This window comes from Sycon ciliatum, chromosome 5 (assembly GCF_964019385.1).
Source record: "Sycon ciliatum chromosome 5, ocSycCili1.1, whole genome shotgun sequence".
NCBI lineage: Eukaryota > Metazoa > Porifera > Calcarea > Leucosolenida > Sycettidae > Sycon > Sycon ciliatum.
This window is the reverse complement of record NC_088647.1, coordinates 13,655,405-13,679,475: the sequence shown is the minus strand read 5'-3', so window position 1 is coordinate 13,679,475 and position 24,071 is coordinate 13,655,405. Positions and strand designations below refer to the sequence as shown.

General features: G+C 48.1%; 2 protein-coding genes across 2 annotated transcripts; one reads left to right on the top strand and one right to left on the bottom strand.

Moving 5' to 3' along the window:
- Positions 1-2,776: 2,776 nt before the first annotated feature.
- On the top strand, positions 2,777-5,191 carry LOC135816804 (protein starmaker-like). The gene is made up of 3 exons (XM_065329905.1): positions 2,777-3,138; positions 3,433-3,764; positions 5,172-5,191. The coding sequence occupies exons 1-3, from the start codon at positions 2,777-2,779 to the stop codon at positions 5,189-5,191; spliced, it is 714 nt and encodes a 237-aa protein (XP_065185977.1).
- Positions 5,192-5,217: 26 nt separating this feature from the next.
- Positions 5,218-23,482, bottom strand: LOC135816803 (uncharacterized). The gene is made up of 8 exons (XM_065329904.1): positions 23,417-23,482; positions 15,430-15,554; positions 14,583-14,693; positions 11,447-11,508; positions 8,146-8,296; positions 7,442-7,522; positions 5,794-5,960; positions 5,218-5,382 (listed from the first exon to the last, which is right to left on the bottom strand). The coding sequence occupies exons 4-8, from the start codon at positions 11,492-11,494 to the stop codon at positions 5,218-5,220; spliced, it is 612 nt and encodes a 203-aa protein (XP_065185976.1). The 5' UTR covers positions 11,495-11,508; positions 14,583-14,693; positions 15,430-15,554; positions 23,417-23,482.
- Positions 23,483-24,071: the final 589 nt, after the last annotated feature.

The window sequence follows — 24,071 nt, the reverse complement described above, 5'->3', positions numbered from 1 at the left end:
GTGTGTTTGTTTTCCCTGCAGCTGTTGTCATTCTCAGGCTGGTGCCAGACCATGCTGGTTCATAGCGTGTTGACACAGTTGCCATATTCGGACCAGTTAGAGTACTCTCAGTGATACTAGGTATGTCATTGCTCCCTGGGTATGATGTCATTGTCCCTTCCATGACCTCAGGTATGGTTGAGTTCTCTGTTTGACTTGTGCTTGGTATCACAATGGCAGGGTTTACGGTCACAGCAGGACCTGCCATAGTTGCATCTGAAGTGAAAACAATATTTTTTCAAATCATGACTGAATACTAGGGCCGAAAGAATAATACGTGTGCCGATATAGTCCAGCAATTTGCGAATTGCAAAAAAGAGAAGAAAAAATTACTGGCTCAGTATCCGAGTTTAAATTCACAAATTATCGCCGTATTTGTTTCAATTAAAATCATTAGAAATTGATTGACCGAGTATTTGAGTTGCTACAGGTTGACTGGACTGACATAAGTACACTCACACCTCAGTCATCCGGACACTGGAGTTGCGAGCTCTTTGGTCTAAATAATAAAATAACCGGGGGGGGGGGGGGGGGGGTTGGAGGTCACACGTTAGCAATCATCAGACAGCACCACTGTCGCCGCAACTTGCCCTGAGTGTTGTTTGTGAGAAGTGGGAATGGGCATGACGTGTGTGGACTATCGTCTCCTTCTGACTCCGGAGTATGGCTATGTGGTATGGCTTTTTAAAAGCTGTAGATTCGTGAAAATATTCGCAGCAGTTGTGATAATATCTTACCTGAGCAGAATGCACCAGTTTCTTTGTACCCAGGTTTACAAGGACACGTGTAGGAGCCATTGGAGTTTTTACACACAGAGTTGCGACGACAACGATACGTTCCACTCGTACATTCATCGGTATCTGTAAAGCAAGAGCATTCCCGGGCCCGTGGAAGCAATGCTACATTACAGTATTGTTGGGCGCCAAAGAATGGAGAGCCGAAGAACGGCCAGGCTAGAATTTCACCAATTTCTAAGAACGGTCTAGGCTGGATATTTGCGGATAAGGACGGAAACTGTTATGTACACTATAATGTACGCTCAGACGTACATGTATAACTCTGCATAAATGCATGTAAGATTGTACCATGGAATGAGAACGAAACTGCTGTGTTTGCTAGAAATACGAGTGGGCTAGGCTAGAACCCTGGTTTTCGTTTGTCCATGTGTTGTCCATTTGACCGCTACGAGGTCTGAGCGCCCTTTTAGGGGTTTGGGGTTCGCCGTTGCGTGCACCACTACGCTCAGACTGTGCTGGTTGCGCTACTGCGTGTGTACATATTACCATTTCTCACAAAGGCAGAAGAGAACAGAGACAGCCGGCTAGGTCATTGTTGTAACGCTGCGTTTCATGCACGTAGCAAAGCTAAGGCAATCCTCAGATCTTTAGTATTGCCATTTCTCGTGTGGAAGTGCTTTGCTTTTTCCTGAACTCTCTCCTTGCAACAAGAACAAGAAACTGTTCATGCTAGTTGTGTGTACGAGTGAGAGTATCGGAAGAGCCCATCGTCAGTTTCGAACCCGACGACAATTGGTGCCCAACGTGGGGCTCGAACCCACAACCCTGAGATTAAGAGTCGCATGCTCTACCGACTGAGCACTGAGCACTGAGCTAGCCGGACTGCAGAATGTAGTACTAGAAGGACAGTAAGGACAGTGAGGGCAGAGAGGGCAGTGAGGACAGTGAGGACAGTGAGGGCAGAGAGGACACATTGCGCGAAATCGCGCATCTATGAGCGACATCCACATAAACTGCTGGGACCATGGTTTTGTACTCGAATCTCATTCTGAGCACCCTTTTTTCTTCCTTTTTTCAGCCATTTTTTTGCAAAAAGTCCTCGTGCTCGATTTTTTTGATCGATCGTTCTTCAAGGAAAGACGAGTGGACAATCGATCAACAGGGCCGAGGACGAATGCGTCTGGTTGGAGTTCTTGCGTGGCACAGGATGACCAGACACACATATAGATACATTGCGACGATCCAATCTGCACAGCGTTTCCTAATACCGCACGCACGACGGTAAGTACAATTCATGTGATTTCAAATTGTTTGTGATCTACAACGTCGCGAGCAGGACGGAAATACAGCAACAGCACGACAACCCGTATACCAGGCAGTAACCAACAGTCACCTCCATCACATTCTCCAGATCAGAAGGCAAGTGAGGCAGTGAACATGAAGAAATAAAGTATGAAAGAATGAAAAGTGAATAATTCAAAAATCTCAGAAACGTTGAACGTAAAAAAACACTGAGAACAAGGAAAGTGACTTACTTCGATGGCAAAAGACAAAGCGAATGTTCCTCGTATGGACCTGGCTCTTGCGGAATCAGCCACACTGTGGAACCATGTGTTTGATTCTACAAGGGATGGCTACCTGCTCCTCGCCAACCAGCCTCCACGACGGTGGTAAAGTCGCCAAAATTACGAAAGTTGAACATTTTGTGCATGCATGCAATAGAAAATTTGTGCTGAGTATGTCGAGTGGCCATTCGAACAGGACAAAGCCGTTGCGCAAGCTGTGACCCTGAAATTTCGTCCATTGGTAGCGAGGGTAACCCTGAGCTGGAAAGTGTAAGGGATGGCATGCTACACTCCCCCGCATACGCTTGACAGCACGATTTGAGGCGTGGAGTAGTAATATACCAGTATCTTACTACCCCCTGATACCTGATGCATGGACGTCGTCATCTTCATCCCGCAGATCGAAAATGTACAGATGTCGCGTGATTTCGCGCAATGGTGAGGGCAGAGAGGACAGTGAGGACAGGGAGGACAGTGAGGGCAGAGAGGACAGTGAGGGCAGAGAGGACAGTGAGGACAGTGAGGAAAGTGAGGACAGACAGTGAGGACAGAGAGGACAGTGAGGACAGTGAGGACAGTGAGGACAGTGAGGACAGTGAGGACAGTGAGGGCAGAGAGGGCAGAGAGGACAGTGAGGACAGTGAGGGCAGAGAGGACAGTGAGGACAGTGAGGGCAGAGAGGACAGTGAGGGCAGAGAGGACAGTGAGGACAGTGAGGACAGTGAGGACAGTGAGGGCAGAGAGGGCAGAGAGGACAGTGAGGACAGAGAGGACAGTGAGGACAGTGAGGACAGACAGTGAGGACAGTGAGGACAGAGAGGACAGTGAGGACAGTGAGGACAGTGAGGACAGACAGTGAGGACAGTGAGGACAGAGAGGACAGAGAGGACAGTGAGGACAGTGAGGACACTGTGAGGACAGTGAGGACAGTGAGGACACTGTGAGGACAGTGAGGACAGTGAGGACACTGTGAGGACAGTGAGGACAGTGAGGACAGTGAGGACAGTGAGGACACTGTGAGGACAGTGAGGCCAGTGAGGACAGTGAGGACAGTGAGGACAGTGAGGACAGTGAGGACACTGTGAGGACAGTGAGGACAGTGAGGACAGTGAGGACAGTGAGGACAGTGAGGACAGTGAGGCCAGTGAGGACAGTGAGGACAGCGAGGACAGTGAGGACAGTGAGGACAGTGAGGACAGTGAGGCCAGTGAGGACAGTGAGGACAGTGAGGGCAGAGAGGACAGTGAGGACAGTGAGGACAGTGAGGCCAGTGAGGACAGTGAGGACAGCGAGGACAGTGAGGACAGTGAGGACAGTGAGGACAGTGAGGACAGTGAGGCCAGTGAGGACAGTGAGGACAGCGAGGACAGTGAGGACAGCAAGGACAGTGAGGACAGTGAGGGCAGTGAGGACAGTAAGGACAGTAAGCTTTTTTTTTCAGTTGAAAGGTTTGGGCTAGTTAATACTCCAGAGCAAGGTTGCTGGTAGCCGATCGAAGCAATCAGAGCAAAGCATTGAAGAACACCAGGAAGAAGTCATGGAGTTCGCTGCTTTGGCCGCGTACTGCTGTTGGCGGTTGGCATCAGTTCCACACCTGCCAACCATAGCACCCGCGTCAGTTCGTCACAAAGCGCTACCTTGATCTTTAAGCACCATGGGTCGCATACCGTCTACGACTGAACAAGTTGCCATCTCACGGAAAGGATACATGGCGACCAGCACCAGGAAATTCTCACCAGAGACGTTGAGTTCTATCAAATCAAAGCTGACCCTGCAACCCATGTCACAGTGGAGAAATTTACTTTGGGTGGAAGACGTCCTAAGAGCATTGTCGTCATATCAAGGGACTCAACGATATGCGTCGGAATCCTTTTAACCCCCAATACTCATTTGAGGATGTCAACAGCTTCCTTTACATTTGGGAGGTTCAAAACTCGTCGAAGCCGGTGTGGTACCGCCCGGCAGAAGGACATGGCAGGCGTGGCAGCAGCCGTGGCAGCTGACGGCTCAGCTATTACACTGGTAGAACGCAAATTTGTTCCTGATTCGGAAGTTGAAACCTTTGCAGTCTCCTTCCCCAGCAATTATTGACTGGAGAGCTCTTGTCACGCTATCCAATGGAGGATTTTAATGCTGGCTCGCACCAGGATATACTTGCCTTAAAGGGTGGGGACATTTTCATGCATAAGACCCCCAATGCTTAGTAACAAGATAAGACAGCGCGCAGGGAAGTTGACTAGCTCCTTGTGAATTAAGCTATTATGTGTAGTACATAGCAGGGTTCTAGCCAAAGGAGAGTAGGGGGCGCAGCACACCCCCCCCCCCCCACACTCTAATTGAGTGCCCCCTCCCCCGGGAAAGTATGACGCCCCTACTCATTAGTCGATTTTGTGTTTTCAGGCAATTCAACAAAGATGCAGTCGAAAAGTCACTAACAGAGTGGTCATAAAGGCATACTTGCCTGCGGTGAAGTCAAGGGTTTGCTCCCGTACATTGCATTTTGCATTGCGAGATGACTTCGGAAAATGGAAAAATGGGTTACGGGGTAACTGTTCCCCCCCCCCCCCCCTATCCGCCCCCTACTATTTTGACCTGGCTAGAACCCTGCATAGGACTAGACAATATTTCGTGGCTAGTGAGAAATGCTGGATAGCACACTAGCAAATTTGCTCAGCAGCATTCCGCTTGCCGCAGAGTCATGATGATATGCTGAAAACTTGAGTGTAAAGTGAAATCACCTGATGCGGGATGTCATATCTCATGTTGCGGGAGTTCAGTCTCAAAAGCACTGCCCTCTCCTCCCAGGATTCGTTCTCATGATGTTTTCCAGCAATTGAGTCGCCCACATGAACAAGAGCGTATCCTGACCAGGGATTTCAAGGCTTACCTTTCCCACAAATAAAGCCATCCGCGGTTGGATAGGGCTGAATGACAGACCTGTCAACTTCTTGCATTTCAAGATTGTACCTGACCATGGTCATGTCAGTACCTTTCAGCCAAACATTCCTTACTTGTCCCTCAAGAAGTTTAGTTCTTGCACCCTGGATGCAGAAGAAAAGGAGAATTGCAATCGCAGCCGAGTGTGGTTGTATGAATACATGCTATCAGCAATGCGTCTGAGTTCAATCAGTGTCATTACCAGGGCAAAGTGTGTACACACACGCGCACACACATGCACCCGCGTACACAAATCTCAGTGGCATACATGTATACAGTCATACACACATGCTCCGGCGACCACGCACGAGCCTGTATGCGCACGCACACACATAAACACACACCGTGACTCGTTGTCTCCTTCTCTCTCATATCCCCGAATAGAGATGAAAGAAAAGAAGATCCCACATCAATCCAGCGTTTGTAGCGGCCACCTACTTCTACAATTACTGCCGTACTTGCACCATCCCAGTTCGTAAATCAACCATTAAATGTTTTAAACATTTCAAACTAACCTGGTAGCATTTATTCACTTTTAAAATGTGCTCAAGTAGGTCCAGCCTTAAAGGTGGCCGTACTGTTGTTTGGCATTTGCTAGAGACATGTGAAGCGTTCACCCGTGGATACGAATGGAAGCTGACAATGAATCCGCCACATGAAAGGTTGAACGATTTCTTTCCATCTGTGAAGGAGAAACAAAGTGTCCGGAGATGCAAAACTCACACTAGCATCTCCCCTGTGCCCGATCAAATCCCCAATTGCAGTCACTCATGAGAATGATCCTCATCCCACTGTCTGAACAGACGGCCGGACAGTGAGTGTGATCACTTTGAAGTTGTTCAAGTAGCGTAATGGTCAACCTGCACCACGTGCATTGCACTGTACAATATGCATGTTACTTGATAGCGCAGGCCAAGCATGGATAGTCTGTATGCATCGCAGTTTTCTGCAAGTCACGGGGACTTTTAAGTAGCAGTAGATCGATTTTGCATCGCAAACTGCGATGCACTGCAGGATAATTTCATCCCTGGTCAATGTGACCTTGGCTTCTCAAGTTCACGCAGTCACCTAAATGTTGGTGTTGATCATGCCTGCTACTGATATATGGGTCCATGTTGGTATTTCATCCATCTACTTCAAATAGTGTTCTGCACAGCTCATGCATACTGTTGGTGTCTAGTCTGAGCCACCCACCGGTACGTACGCCTGTATGTTTGATATATTGCAATACGTAATAATTATGACCCCGCTTCCTCTTTCACACGCCCTATATTGGCCAAAAGAAACCAGATCATCCAATAAGCGCATAAACACACGCTGAAACTGAGAAATAAATGGAGAGGATTTCAGACAATTGGGTACAGCATTAGGTAACAGAGCAGCGTGAAGCATAAAGGATCTATGGTCCTGCATTTTAAATGAGCAATATCATTGTGTGTCGCGACTACACGTACGCCGTGTAGATTGTGCGGTTGGGAATAGAGGTGCTAATACAGTGCAGTAGAAGTAGCAAACGTCGCAATGCCCGGACCCAGAAGTCACAATGTGCCACGATGACTGAATAGATGGTATCAAGCCACAGCAGGCATGCGCCGCGTAGCTAGTCAACAAACGATGACTCGGAAGTCCAGATACCACAGACGTGTGGCCTTCTTCATGGCGAACCCGACACTACCCAGGGGCCAACTAATAGCTGCTGCCTTGGTCTAAGGTCAACCTCACACACTCAACAAAGACTGCTTTTTTCACGTTGTGAGTAGTCATTCAAATCCGAGCTCAAAGAGACTGAGACTGCACGGAGACCTGAGACTGAGGAGTCTGCGACTGAACTGAACTCCGAGTTCTATATTGAGGAGATGAGTGCGTGGGTCTGCGTACGTGCTGTTGTGATTGTTGAATGCATTCAGCACCTCGGAATGCTAACCACCGGCCACAAGTCATGGAAAAGAATGGGCCAGAGGATTGCGGCGACAATGGATACTAGTACGTTAATGCAGCAACAACCCTCAGGGCAAAATAAGTACAAGTAGTTGTAGCTTACACGTGGAGCAAGATGAACGATTCATTTTTTCGCTGTTTTCTCCTTGATGCCACCGCGGATGGCCGATTATCATTAATAAAATAATTCTAATGTTGAAAATGCTCCATGGCTCAGTACCATACCTTTACATCTATAACTGCCCTTGGTGTTGATGCAAGCAAAGCCCATGGGGCAAGATGTTGGCATTTGACACTCATCTACATCTACCCAAGAGAATGGGATAATGAAAAAGCACATCAATGGACAACGAATGAGGTAAAGACTACTAAAGAGTTCATAACAATATGAGGAACACTAACACTTTGACAAGAGAATTGAATTAAAAGACATTACCTAGGATATCGAAAGCAACACTATTGGAAATCATAACCAAACAAAACATTTCTCTCCTGTACACATATCTCAGGGACAACTCCCGCATATTTCAGGGACAACTCCTGCATATTCAGAGCTTACAAAACAGCAAGATCTGAAACGCGTCAAAACAGTAAAATATCATCTTCGTGAAAACGACAACTAAGACCACCTGACAATGATTAAAATTCTGTTGGACAATTGACAATCCGACAGCAAACTGACAGAGCATTTGTTTTTGAAACATGAAGGTTTCAAGACCACACGTCTACCTCTCTGTATAGTCTATCAAATGGAGGTCAACACACACCAAACATCATACATTCCATCTATAAGTGAAAGACAATACTCACACAGCACATAAGAGTGAAAGAAATGCAAACTGCTAGGAAAGGTTCACCTAGCATGCATAGTGCACATCATCCTGATGCCGGAATAGTAACATAGGAACATCAGCACAGTCAACGCTTACCCTTTGCACAAACAAAGCCATCAGCTGTCACCATTTGATCGGTGGTCTCATTTCCCTGAGTTTCAGTATTATACAGGATTCCCGCTTTCTTGACATCAGCCCTGAACAAAACCTTCTTTACGTGTCGATCAAGAAATTCAGATCTAGCGGCCTGAATGCAAGAGAAAGGGAACAAGCTATGAAATGTTCGTACTTACAAGACTCCGCACTGTGAGCCTCCACCACTATCGCCAAGAGTACATACGCCCAGGGGTTATGCACGCTTTCTAGCGCTGTGCACAAGTCACAAGTTATCCATGTGAAGGAAGTACAGTTAATTTATGTCGATTGATACCCCACTCGCATACATTGCTGGACTACAATGCTGTACTATAGCATAATAGCAATACATCGCCTTAAAGTACCCTAGAGCCATGCTAGACAAGTACAGCAGTGTAGTAGCGGGGGGGGGGGGGGGATGTAACATGTAGATTCATGCACATGTACATATACAACTTAACAAGGAGAGAAAAACGTAAATAACTGTCTGTCTTGGGGTTCAAACCTAGGATCTCTCTAGCTCTACAAAACTGTGTTGGTTTATCACGGCTGAGCGTATCGAAAGAATGTAAAAAAATGTATTTTTCACTCACCATTTTCTTTCCGTGAACTGCTGCTCTTCCACTGCGCAACTCTCTCTCACCTGCCATCATGGTGTTGTGTTTGCTCGTGGTAGCTTGGAGCTTCCCTGCCTACCCTACCCTCCCTTGGGTTCCGTACGTTTTTGCTTGCTTTTCTGCTGTTTCTGGTTTTCCATGGCATGCCGCATGCTGTGTTTATGTTTGTGTACCAAGGGTCTCGGTGTTTTTTGCATGTTACTTTTTTCACTTGCTTCTCTTCACGTTTTGGGTGTGACCGGCAGTGGGGCAGGTCCCATATTAGTAGAAGGGTTTTTTGGCCACAAGGCGAGTTTTTCCTCCAGCCCGGTTGAGCGGTCGTGGCTGGAAATTTAGGGAGTCGTGTTTTCAGGCGCTCCCCTGCTGCCTAGTCACCCACACCGTGCCATTGCTCTGCCCGCGTTTTTCACTGATATCTCTCTTGCTGGCCGACATGCTCTTTATCATTTTCTGGCCTTGTTTTTTTGCTAGCGTGTGGCTGCGAGTGTGGTGTAGCGGTACACTGTGAGTACATTCTCTGGCACGTTCTCTGTGAGTACATTCTCTGGTAGACCACTACCGTAAAATTCCGTAAATAAGCCCACCCTAAATAACGCCCATGTCCGATAATAAGCCCAGTTTTAGGCGGTGTACACTTCAAGTCCGTTTTAGCGCCCATGCCCGAGATAAGCCAAGGGTGTAAAGTGGACAAGTGGTTTACCTATCAAATCTGTACTTTATCGCTACATTCTTGGTTACGACTAGGGGTGAAACGAAGTAGTCGAAGGTTCGAAGGACCTTCGTTTTCCTTTGAAACGAACCTTCGTTTTTGATTCGAACGAAGGTCGACACGGGTTTAGTACATGCATCAATGCATTGATCTTGTGCGATGTGCTGCATGCACTAGCACTGTCCTGTGTACATGCTGTACTACAACTACAAGTAGGGGCACGGTCTGCGTGCGCACCGGAACTGAAGAAGTGACAAGTCAGTGAAGAACTGGCCCTGTTCCAGTCACCAGCGTGTTCCCGTTTTGCGTTGGTGTGTAGATCTACCATGGTGTACACACGGATGACTTTTTTGATTGTATTCGTCGAGTGTTTGGCGCTCTGCGATACTAGTAGGAGAGTAGTTTTGCGATTTCGATCGTGTTTTCACTCAGTTATGCTGCTTGTACCAGGACTATAGCTTGCTGTGGGTGCTGTCGATATCTGCTAGTGATGGTGTCTGGAGAAAGTTGTAGCAGAGATACGAGTGTAGTCTCATAATATTTGAATCGAAAATATAAGTTTCCATCGCTGAAGCCATTGCAGTATTCACTCTCCCAGCAGCAGCGAGAGGGAGCGCAGCGATGGCCTGAAATCATCGACGCAGGTGAAGTTCCTCACCCAGTGACTACCGGTATTCACTCTCCTCTCAATCACCAATGCACCCGGTGGATGCGAGCAGATAAGCGAAAAGTACATGTCCAGATTTGACAATTTTTTTATGAAGTTGGGCATCTGATATTTACTACGCAATATGGCTCTTTTCCGTCCATTTTGGTATTGTTCAAGCACGCAACTGGCTGTATACTAGAGCAGTGATCTCTTGTCGCTTTGTGTCAAAAAGGCCAAGGCTAGCAAGTCTGTACACGATCCCAAGTACACTGATCTAAATTGTCAGAAATATGGACAATTGACTCACAAACAGGTATTGGGTATGGCCTCTATCAAGAGTATGTTAAAACCTTGCCTCTATCTATAGTGGTGAGCTGGGCCAAAGTATTTTCTTACCTGGAATGGATACATTGATACCAGCAGATTGAGAAACAAATTGCACATACAATATAAGTATTGGGTTCTGATATTTTGCCCCCTTTTATTTTTAAGATTTTTGAGCGTTGATCATGCTAAAAAAGAATCCTTCGACACCTTCGTTCGTTTTAATAAAGAAGTTTCGAATGGGAATTTGAGACCTTCGTTTCACCCCTAGTTACGACCAAATTTCCAGCTGTGGTTTGATGTACCTGTACCGCGCTCAGTGTGATTGGTAGTTCACTGAAACTAGTGGGTTGCTGATACTAGTGATAGATTGATCTTCTGCAGATTGCGTCCGAAATAACGCCCATGCCCTAAAATAAGCCCATGCCCAAATATACGCCCGGTTTTTGATGCTCTGCAAAGTATACGCCCGGGGCTTATTAACGGAATTTTACAGTACCTCACGTACAGACCGGTTGCTCTGTGAGTGAAAATATATATTATCTATACCGCGAAAAATATACTTTCTAGCAAAGAATGTAACTCCTACAGCAGCACACCTTCCAGTGAGTTTGATTGATTATACCCAGTGAGTAACCTGTTATCTGGCAAAACCTCTACTGAACTGGCTGACACATGCATGCACACGCACACATACACAAATGTGTGCAATCCCCTACCCCCCCCCCCTTTGGGGGCGCGCGCGCACACACCCACGCACACACAGACACACACACCCAGACAGACAGACAGACAGACAGACAGACAGACAGACAGACACACACACACACAGATGCTCTTAAAATTGCATTGCAGACAAACCTGGAAGCATTTCTGTTCTTTCACATAGTAAAGAAATCGAGTGAACTTGAAAAGTAATAGGTCCTGGATCTTGCATTCTGTGCGGGCAACCGAAATGCTTACTCTCGGGTACGCATTGAAGCTGACATTGAATCCACGGCATGCAAACATATTAAAGTACCGATCTGTTGAGGAGAGACGAATGAAAGAGATGACGAGATTAAATAAAGCAACACAGTTTTGGAAGTTCTACAAAAGAACACTATGGTGATCGAAGATGACCAACATGACCATTATACAACAGCAACAAACAACACATAGCAGCTAGCAGAAGAGCTTCAGACCCTCTGTTTTTTCATGTACTTGGTCCGCGTCAGCGATATTGTCGCTTATCTTTCAGCTTTGTTTACATGTCGCCAATGCTCACTTGGCAGCCCATTTCATCCCAAGTTTGGTTAGTAAGTTAGTTTACTAGTACCTGAAAGGTCTAGCTAGATTTCGAGTGGATATCGAGAGCGACGGGTGGGTGATTTTGATTGATACAGCGCCGCATCAAAATTGATTATCTTGTTACGCTGTGCAGGCAAGAGCAGCGCAAGTCGCAAGAAAGTAATCGGCTACTCGGAATCAGCTTCATTTTGCTGAACGGCCGAGATTGCTCACCTCAGGGATCGCTCGTCAAGCTGAGATCGCAGCTCCCTTACCTCCAGCTCAACGCTCGGAGTATCCAACGCGTCGTGGAGATTTGCAAGTACTGTACGCGTCGTTGTTGTCGTTCAAAATATAATCTTGCAAAGAACGGCGTCTGATTTGAACCACACAAGCTGTCGTGCTGCCCACGCGAAGTCCTATAGAGAAGGCGACCGTCATGATCGACTTCTCTTTAGAAAAAGCCAGGCAGCGGAGAAGAAGAGAGATGAGCTTGCAAAAGCAAGAGAGTCGATCCCGAGCAAAAATATTTGTCACCAGCGCTGAGAGCAGCGACGAGGAGGACCGAAAAAAGTATAAACCCTTCCTTGGACAATAAATTCCTCATAGCTAGTTGTCATTTTTTACCTTACCTTCCATCGTACCAAGTTTTATCACTTCAAGTGCACGCGTTGATGTCCAAAGTCTAAGTTCAAATTGTCGAAAGATAAGCGACAATATTGCTGACGCGGACCAAGTAGGCATGTACACACACACACACACACACACACACACACACACACACACACACACACACACACACACACACACACACACACACACACACACACACACACACACACACACACACACACACACACACACACACACACACACACACACACACATACACACACACACACTTGTACTTGTTGCTCACTGCCAAAACTGGTCACGTGGGTCTCCCCGGGAGAGGGGAGAGAGACTCAAAAGGAATCTTGGAAAGATGACTCAATTGGCTATTGAACCGCCCAACGGCCGACACCCCCTGAAATCACCAAAACTCTGGGTGGACTTGAAAATGATCCCACTTATGGGCTCACCACACCTCAGTAAGTGGGTGAGGACAAGTTGCAGAAAAAAGGATTTACGGCACCAGGGTATCCGTCCCGGGATCCAACTGCAGTCACCCCTGCCCCCAGTGAAGGTAATACTTGCTACTAGTGTGGGTGGCTAAATCAGAGTGGATCTGAGCTTCACTAGCACCTTTGATTACACAAGAGTTAATCTAGCCAGAAGCAGTCCATGGTTAACAGGTATGTATACTTCAAATAGAAAGTATATGAACCCTGGAACCAACAGAGGTGGCAGGTACAACATTACACCTTCAAGTAGCCGAGCCCGTTGGCAACAGACCCAACACAATCAGGCATAAGTGTACCCACCAACCGAACTAGCTGGCACACACACACACACACACACACACACACACACACACACACACACACACACACACACACACACACACACACACACACACACACACATACGCACACAGTGACACACATGCACACGCATGCACACACATCACGTGCAGCTCATGCGCTGCACTTTTAAAGTCCCTGCTTTGCGGGCCACCTGGTGGTTTTCTGTTTCAAACAAGTGACTACCTTACAGTAGTAAAAAGATCCTGCTAAAATGTCTCAGAGAGAGACACCTCCACCTCATTGCCCACCCCAGTATAGAAGTGAAGACCAGGAGGTACATACTGCATTTTTGGAAATTAGCGCCGGTCTCTTTTATCGCCCGTCTGAAAAAACCAAATCAGGGCTTTTGTGTGGATTTTTTTCAAATTGGGTGATTTTTGGGATCGCAAACTACTAAGTGCCTTGGCCAGTATTGCAGAAAATAAGCGAGTACTGCATTGACATACCCTCAACAGAACTGGACAATCAAGTTGACCACAATACATACTTACATAGCCAAGCTTCACTCTCCTCATATCTTCCCCGGGCTTCACACTTTTGGCAAGAGAGATGTCATATAGAGTGGTTTCACATCTGTCACATGACCACATGGGGCAGCCATGTTGGTTCCAACTCCACACAAACCCTGCATCTATGGGTCACATGATGTCGGCCATGTTGGTTCCACTGTCCACATGCCATGATCACTTTCTGCACAAACTTAGTCACATGACAACCACTCTTATAACCTCTCATTAGAACATGGACGATCTGGTGGTCTAGGAAACGACTAATCAGCGACGTTCTTACCAGGGGCCTTATCTGAGTTCAAAGCCTGCTGAATTGTAATGTTACTACTCTTTCATGCCGCGCTCAGGGCCTTGTGTTCACTTAAAGCCACTGAATGTATTCCTGGCAGGTGTGTACAACTTTGTATACACGTTGCTTTACAGTGTAGATATATGAACTGTGCAGGGAATTTACGGTGTGCGACTAAGACAAAGAGCCTTCTTAGTTTCTTCGTATTTCATGAATGAAACTGTTCCTCCTGTATAACAGCTATTCAGTTTAATCTGTACGACTTTCCTTTGTCCAAAGCCAGCTGATGTGGACATCCCTGAGTGAGGTGATATGTGGAGACATTCCTGAAAGGGGTGCGGTATGTGGAGACATTCCTGCGAGCTAGGGTGGTATGTAGAGACATTCCTGAGAGCTAGGGGTGGTATGTAGAGTCATTCCTGAGGGCTAGGGGTGGTATGTAGAGTCATTCCTGAGGGCTAGGGGTGGTATGTAGAGACATTCCTGAGGGCTAGGGGTGGTATGTAGAGACATTCCTGAGAGCTAGGGGTGGAGATGTAGTTGTGACTGTACATGCTGCGGCTTACCCACACAGGTATAGCTGGATACAGTACCAGTGCACTTCCAGGTAGGGGGACAGGATTGCTCTTCTCCAGGTACATTCTCACAAGAACTGGAGCAAAAGGAGGCTGCCTTGCCTACAAACAGAACAACCAATAGTAATACCAATGGTAAGCAGTCAACGGGGCCACAGAGAGGCTTCAAATTCCAAGCACTGGATCAGAATCACACAGTGTGTGTTTCCTAAGTTGCTACTGGTGGACGGTGTGACGTAGGCAGTGATGCAGGATACCTGGCTGCTCTGGACTTAAGTGCCGTTGCTGCCTATCCATGTGCATCCATGCAAGGGTCCATAAACACAATCTGAGTATGCAACTGTGATCTCTTTTCTACGGACCAGATGCATGGCCCGTGACCTTCATTACACCATGCAGCTACAATCCACGCGTTGCGGAAAATCAAGCACCACACTTTCCCGTGGTTTGAAGCCAGATTTCCTACGGAACTGGAGTTTTCAAAAGTACAATGCACCCAAAACCTGGAGCTCGAGTAGGTACTCGAACGGATCAAGCAAGAGCAGATGTGCTGGTGTGAGAGATCATGGGTTTGGGTGCATGAGTGCAGGACGTCACAGTGATGCAGGCTGAGATAACGAAACGAAGGCAGCACATCGTGCACTGAACCATAAGCACAGCTGCACCGTGACTCTGAGTTACGGACTCTCCATACATCAATACATGTACATGGATGACCGTCCGTACACAGTAGGCAACTCCCACGGATGCCACTGGTCTCTTTGCTTCAGGTGGTACTAAGATGGACATCAATGATACACGTAAACAAGGCTGCGTTATTTCTAAACTCATTACGTACTGCTGTCGAGGTAATGCCGGACTTCTGAATCGATTTCAAAAGATGACGGTTCACTGATTGTACGTTCCGCCACCTCCAACGCGCAGAGTCTATGGTCCAACGACAAGGAGTTGTTGTGCAGAGAGCTATGCAATGAGCAAATATTTGAACAAGACATATGTTTGAAATAAATCATACAAGGCTAAATCCAATTTGGCAAAGGAATTTGTTTGCGCAAGCAAACAAAGCACCCTAGTGAGTTTTCATGCCTGTGCTTCAGCTTCCGGTTCATTCAGTTAGCATCCCCCCACCTCACAACAGAGCAACCGAGTTTTTGCATTAAGCTGGGACTGCCGATTCGAGCAACTGGTATAATGGCTCGCAGCTGAGCCAGCAAATGACTCCGCTTGGAGCAGGCGAATGACTCCGCATGGAGCCGGCAAATGACTCCGCATGGAGCCGGCAAATGACTCCGCATGGAGCCGGCAAATGACTCCGCATGGAGCCGGCAAATGACTCCGCATGGAGCAGGTGAATGACTCCGCATGGAGCCGGCAAATGACTCCGCATGGAGCCGGCGAATGACTCCGCATGGAGCCGGCGAATGACTCCGCATGGAGCCGGCAATTGACTCCGCATGGAGCCGGCGAATGACTCCGCATGGAGCCGCCGAATTACTCCGCATGGAGCCGCCGAATTACTCCGCATGGAGCCGCCGAATGACTCCGCATGGAGCCGCCAATGCCTCTGCATGGAGCCGGCAATGACTCTGAATAGAGCCGCCAAATGCTAGATATATAGAGATGCATAACCAGTTGAGAGCATATATTCCATAAATCGGCACTCCCGGAGCGGATCACAAAGTGCAGCTACCTGTGAAATTTGTAAGCAGTGCAAGCTCGGTAACGATTGACTAACAGGAACTCGATATCATGGGCTGAGGCCATTGCCACAGTTAACCATGCTTTGGCTGCTGGCGGCCTCTGAATGTTACTCGGGCAGACATGGCTTTCCACCTTCCCGCCTCTCTGAATATCGAGTCCGGCAGCTGATTCGAAACGAGTGGCCGGTGTATAACGCCAGGCCATAGCCACAACTGATGAGCAAGATTTTTGCAGTTGCTGTAAAGTCGATCGATTGGCATCTGCAGCTGGTGCCGCTAGCTTTCCCAGGTGCTGCCACAATTGCAAACCACTCTTTGCGATTGGCTGGTTTGCTTGATTGACTGTCCATTGCCCTATCCCCGGTCGCAATTGTTTGCGCACCAGCCAAGTGCACCACTTGCATCAGTGAATAGCAGCAAGTTGGGGGACGGCGTCCACTTAGGGTGTAGGAAGAAGGACCGGCCGTTCAACTATTCCAGGAGCTCAGGCCATCAGCGAAGATATTTGAGGCACTCTTCGGAGAGCTTGATCAGGTAATACGGCTGCCGGTACCAGTTGGCAAGTGACCACAATCTGCAATGTGCGTCCTGGGACTATCACTCTTCTAGCAAACGAGAGCTTTCCCAGAAGATACTCGAGTTGACATTGGGTAATTGAAGCTGTGTTGAGAGTGGCACGTAGGAGGTTGTGAAGCTTGGCAAGTTCGTCCATCGGCAGACTGATGTGAGCGCGCGGGTGTCCAGGATGACGCCGATAAACGTCAGGACGTGGGCTGGACCCTCCACTTTTGCTGACGCCAGAGAAACACCGAGGTATGTAAACGCACGGCGCCGAGTAGTGAGTTGCTGGCGAGCTAACACAGGTCCAGAGCATACATGTACATCGAGGAAGCACTTTTGCTGACGCCAGAGAAACACCGAGGTATGTAAACGCACGGTGCCGAGTAGCGAGTTGCTGGCGAGCTAACACAAGTCCAGAGCATGCATGGAGACAGAAACGTTAGTCGAGGTATTTCCCGTAATGGGAAGATGTCGGGACTTGGGCTGGACCCTCCACTTTTGCTGGGGCCAGAGAAACACCGAGGTATGTAAACGCCTGAAGCAGAATAGCGAGTTGCTGGCGAGCTAACACAAGTCCAGAGCATGCATTGAGGAAGTCATGTTAATTGAGGTATTCCCGTAATGCAACAGGCGTGGGAGTGCGAACTGCCCGCACACAATCCATTCACTGGCGGATGCGACAGAGTTCCCTATAGCTGGCCGGGAGCGTAGTACAGTCTGAAGGGCAGGACGCTCTCATAACAGTATTGATCCTGCCAGCGGTTCAACAAGGGCCACTCCTCCGGGCAGACGGGAATTCGGCAGAATGCACTTTTAACATCGAGCTTAGCAAGATACAGCGGGGCGAGCAATTGTCTAGTCATATTTGCAGCATTGTCATCTTGACATTGTGGAGAGATACGGTCTGCTGGAATGTAATCGTTGACACTTCGACCCTCCAGGCTTTACAAAGGGTGTGTCGTGTGTAACTTCCCGTTCGTCTAGGAACCGCATCTACGCCGGAACAGCACAGAGATGAGAAAGGGGGTGAAGAACACGGGCCAGCTGTTTCAAGCCTGCTGCAAGAAACGGCCCGGATCGTTGCGCAGAAATAAAATCTGGGTTAGCATGTGACCGTGTTAAATTCAATGGATCCCAGTTAGTTGAGTGGTTGCCGATGAAGCCTACCACAACCCGACAATTACGACCATGTGCAACATACTGTCGTCGGGGTTTTTTTAATCCCTCGCACGATAGCCCTTCCGATTACTCTTATACATCCATCACACGTACGCCACACTCAGAGGACAGATAATCATTGCTGTTCCAAGGAGAGTCTCAGGAAGAAGGCCCACAAAACAACCAGAATGCGCACGATAAGCATGCAAGCATGCGCACAACAACAAGAACATGTACGATAATCTCCAACCGGCGCAGTCCGCGCGCGGTCCGCACCAACGTGCCAAAAGGGGCACGCACGTGCCAAAAGGGCAGGGACAACATACTTCCACATGAAAAAAAATGCATCCTCTCCTGAGGATGGGAGAGAAGAAAACAAAACGAGAAGACAGACAGGAGAAAAAGAAATCAAATGTGAACAACATACACATGCAGATACGCAGGGCCAAAACAGTAGGATACATTTAATGTTTAGTAACTCCGGACAACGGGGGAAAAGCCAAAGCAAAGGGGTGGAAAGAAAACAGACTGGGCCCACCCATAGAGGGAACCGCCATCTTTCAGGCGTGGGCCCCCGGAAAACAACCACCTCGCCCTGGTGCGAAGCCAAGGCAAACCGACGGTACGGCGAAGACCACGGCAGCTGAACCGGGTGACCAGTCATCTGACAGCACAGGAGTTGTCCGGAAAACCATCACTCAGCCGATGGGGCTACGAAAACTCACAGATACACACACAGAAAGAAAGAAACAAGGACTGACGCAAACATCTCAGCAATACTAGGAGCCAAAATTCAGACAAGAAAAACCACAAGAAGGAATGGCAGAACAGCAACGTTGAACACGCCTACGGATACAGGGGCAGTCTATCCATGAGGACACCAGATAGCACACAAACAAATCGGTCACCAATACGCAAACAAAAATTAACATAGAAAAACCACAGGGCGCTACCCTGAATAACCACAGGCCTCTAACCTGAAAAAACCACAGGTCTCTAACCTGAAAAAACCCACAGGGATTGAACCTGAATATCACGCGTGAAACACAACCGCTCACGAAACCCAAAAAAAACACCGTCCTGAACCCTACTGGAACGCACAAAGGCCAGCCAGCAAAACACGGAAACCGAACACCCGCAAGGCGAACCGATACAAATAAGCGCTGGATCCCACCAGCCCACCAGGCAGACCGTGGCTCACCATGATCGGACGCCCCCCTAGGTGAAATGAAGAGACCCACGTGCCAAAACACAAATACCAAACAACACACTCACAGAAATATTGCCACCCGGACCGTCAACGAGAATCTCAGAAGCATGTTACACCACTGGGCGTCAGCCATTCCACATGAGCGGGACAACCAGGCGGAGCACTAAAACGCTCGACACAAAACATGAATACTAGTAAAACGAAAAAGAAAGCACTTGTACTTGAAACTGGAAACGACGGAGTGCCACCACATCGAGTAAATCGATGGGGACATCTACCAAACTGAAACAAATCAGACGACACAGGATCGGAGCAGTCCGACGACACCGAAACGACGTGCACCAGTGCACAACACAGGGCGAGTAAGCAAACACGAGCAAAGCTACCCATGCTGACTACCATGATGACGTACCAAGCAACACGATGAGCATGCACGACAGCACGGACAACAAACTTTCAAGTCAGAAGGTGTGAAACACAGTGCACACGACCACTCGAACAGCCAGAGGCCGGAGGGCGACAATGTACACTGGTTCAAAACACCGCACACACAACGTGGGCCACAATCATGTACTAACAGGAGCGAGGCTCGAACGAGGTACTTGTACACAAGAGAACAACACGGGACTTCAATGCCACGAAGCGAAACAATTATTTTGAAAATCCCAAATCGAAGACTAGTACCAGCAGAACTACGTACAAGGTACAACACATTACGCAGGGCAGACAAAGCAGGCTCACCTGAGTAGGAGCTCCGACGTCAGGGTTGAGCAGATGGAGCAAAGCGGAGCCATGGCGAGGATGCGTGGAGAAGGCAAGATTTGAAGGCACGGCAAAAACGGAAACGATCTCAGGGTCGTGGGGAACGATGCCACTAGCTGGGCGCCAATTGTCGTCGGGTTTTTTTTATTCCCTCGCACGATAGCCCTTCCGATTACTCTTATACATCCATCACACGTACGCCACACTCAGAGGACAGATAATCATTGCTGTTCCAAGGAGAGTCTCAGGAAGAAGGCCCACAAAACAACCAGAATGCGCACGATAAGCATGCAAGCATGCGCACAACAACAAGAACATGTACGATAATCTCCAACCGGCGCAGTCCGCGCGCGGTCCGCACCAACGTGCCAAAAGGGGCACACACGTGCCAAAAGGGCAGGGACAACAATACCTCCGGAGCATAGGATCAGGATGTGAGTCCAGTAAATTTGAGAAGTGAGAAACTGAGTGCTTACACAGTTACTGATGAGGCCTTACACTTTGCCCTGGGGTGCTCCTGTCGGCACTGGAGGCAGCACTGCCTGAGCTGACACGTGCAAGCGCCGTACTCGTAGTAGCGGCATACGGTTGCGGTACGTGATGCGGATCTGTACTGGTGAGTAGGACGAAATGCGCACGGAAATGCTGGCGGGTGCACTGAGCTGCACTGCTGGCAGGCGGGTCATGCTGTTCCAGTACACCGTGAGGCGCAGTTGCCACAGGTTGATATTGATAACCTGGCTTTGGAGATTTTTTTCCATTGCTATCAAATTCGGCTTACTTGAATTCCCTCTGTGCGGCTGATGAGTTCACAAAGGACGAAACAGTTGTCGATAACGTCCAGTTTCTGGGTGGCAAGAACTGGCGATTGGCCGCGACGATCGTGGCCAAATACATCCACAGGCACTCGTGAAACGCGGTGAGGAACAGTGGAACACAGACCATTCATGAACACTGTCCAGGTCTCAACTCAAGTGCTACCGTCATGCAGCCTACGAAGCGCAGTTCTGGGTTCGGATTCAAATAAATGCTAGTGCGCCAGAAGAGCAACATATGAGGGGCTACGGAGTTGGAACGTCGCCGGAGCTGGACTGACTGCAACTGTATCGGGCAGCAGGAAATCGAAGTCCACGAACTCGCCTCTCTGGACACGATCGAGAAGGGCCCGTATAGGACAGTCAGGTTCACCTGCTGTTGGTGCTGCATGCGCATATGGCGGTCGTCACTGCACCGGGCTCCCAGTCGGGTCCGGCCTGCTGGCGGCGAGCGGCGATACGGATCCAAGTAGAGCGAGGAGAAGCTGGGTGGCGTTGGTGACGGCAGTGGACAACTAACGTTGTTACTTCCAACAGAAAATCAAAGTCCACGAACTCGCCTCTCTGGATACGAATTACGATCGTCAGGCTCGCGCCTGCTGTTGCAGTGGTGGTGCTCTGTGGCGGCCGTCGCTGCGTTCGCAGTAGGCGGGCGGCGGAGCCAGGTAGAGCGAGGCGGTCCGGAGAGGCTGGACGCCGGTTGGTGACGACGACATTGTTTCAAGGCACCGGCAAACAAGGGTCGCTGAGATCGCGTGGAGGTACTTCATTTCAGGAGACCTGATGATGGCACAAGCTAAAAGTCCACAGTCGACGTTCCACTGTAGACGACGACATTGTTTCAGGCACCAACAGGCGTCATTGAAGTCTGAATTTGAAACGTAGAGATACGAGGATGCAAGCTTGAAAGTCTAACGAAAGGAAATTGTTTTGGGAACACCTGTTCCGCAAGTTGCATGCTCGAAAGTCCAAACAGTAATGACATGAAAGAGACATTGTACAGGATTTTGAAGGGCGCGTGCCCACGTGACTCGCGCATGCGTGCAGGTTGGGCCAGCTCGCTGGGCTGGCTGCTAACTCGCGTTAGCATGCTAACGCTCATAAATAATGGGCAAGTTCAACCTAAATTGAAAACTTCACCGTGAACTTGTGAAGTTTTTTTAAGTACGGCAAGATCGCATCTAGAGTGTGTGTAGTTGCAGTTTGTGTTGCTTGTTGTTGCTGTTGCTGTTGCTGTTGCTGTTGCTGTTGCTGTTGCTGTTGCTGTTGCTGTTGTTGTTGTTGTTGTTGTTGTTGTTGTTGTTGTTGTTGTTGTTGTTGTTGTTGTTGTTGTTGTTGTTGTTGTTGTTGTTGTTGTTGTTGTTGTTGTTGTTGTTGTTGTTGTTGTTGTTGTTGTTGGTGTCATTGTCATCGTCGTCGTTGTTGTTCTTGGTGACATTTTTAAAGTTAAACAGAAGTAGGGTGCAACTACAGTCAGTTTCAAAAAGATTAGCAATCCTGGCGATCGCCCGGGGAGTTTGCCGTCTTACCGTATGCGCGCTCAAGAGCTGGCTGGAAAAACTCACTGTGAACTCGAAGAAATAATCCGCGCGAAAGCATGAAAATGACAACTCACTCACGTCGGTACATGTACGTCTGGTTTACAACAAACGAGTTCTTCCTCGTATCGATATGGAGTCAGAGAGGACATGTCGAAAGTGTGGTAAATGTTGACGAGCGGGATGGGTCCCAATTCGTTTCGTGCCCAATTTCTTTGAGCTGCGATGCAATTTACTCTCACGATGTGACGAAAACGACATCGACACAGACTCATTCCCAAAGCCATGACTTGGCAAAGCTATCCGTGTGACTTCGACGACATTTTGAGAAAAGCAGACGCCTGTGAAAGCTGATACATAGAAGACGGCGTTGACTCCCAAATTCAAATAAATTGACGATCTTGAAATACTAAAATAATTCGCAAGAAGAAGTCGATCGATCGATGTGCCGGCGCCGTTGATTCAACAACCGTGACGTAGCTACAGCGCAATGATTTCCGTGTTCACTCACACGGTTTCAGTGTTGTGGGTGTGTTCACATGGCGTGAACCAGTCAAGTGTCAGTAAGTTAGTTCGGCAGGAACGCGAGCTCCAACAACAAGTCGTTGGGCGCAGCAAGCTTCTTTGGCTTGTGATTTTTGTACCAGCGTGATCACCAAAACAATGAAAAAAAAGTTTGACTTGAAGAAAGTTTGGGATTTGAACTCACAACTTCATGGTCAGCAGACAGCATTCATAACCACAAGGACAAAAAGGAAAGGATAAATCGTGGGTTTTGATAAAAAAATCGATACTGACATCCAGGGCAAATTGTAAACCATGGGAAAAGGCCGGAAACCTGGCCGAAATTCTAACTCCTTAACGGCTGGTCCAATTGTTCCGAAACCTTCACACAACAATTTGCCGTGTCCTAACAAGCCATTCTATGTACTTTGTTGTCCAAATTTCCCTTGTCTTCATACTTTTTAAGACCAAAACCTGATTGCTAATCTTTTTGAAATGGACTATAATTGCATATTATTGTATAGTCAAAAACAGAACAGTTCTTATTCCTGGCTATTGCAGGCAGGTGTTGACTTACAGAACAACCAGTGCTTGAAGACTGTCAAATACATGTGCAGGCAAGCTTCTTAGCTGATTTTCAGACAATCTCCTGGAGAAAACAACATACAATGAATGGGGGTGTTTTCCCCACAACGCATCAGAAACGGCAGCCTACATTCCAGGGCGAAGAGAATTTGGCATCCCCGACATTGTCATTGTCAGTCCCCAATAGAGGATTGTGGTAAACCAACACAGGAACCTCCGGTGCCTATTCACACAGTATGCTTTAATATTCCATTATAGCCTGGACTAGCAGCTAGCGGCATCTGTTATTTTACCTCAAACACTAGAAACGAGCGCCCGTGTAGGGAGCAATGCACAATTCCTTTGTAAGAAATGCAGAATGACAGTGAAACCCGACATCGTAACACATCACCAGTGCCATACAGTAGCAGAAGAGCCTTGAGAGCACCTCGCACACCGTGGTTGCCATGGTGACAGCAAGGAGAGAGAACTACTTATGACGGAGTGCGACTGAGACAGCACCATGCGCATGTTTGTACTGTGAACCGAAGTGTGCTACTACAGTAAAAGCAGAACTTTTCGGTGGTGTTTTTTTTATTTTCGGCAACTTCGGTGCCGACAATTTTTACCAAGAGTACATAACCCCCAGAGTGTGCAACTCCACTATG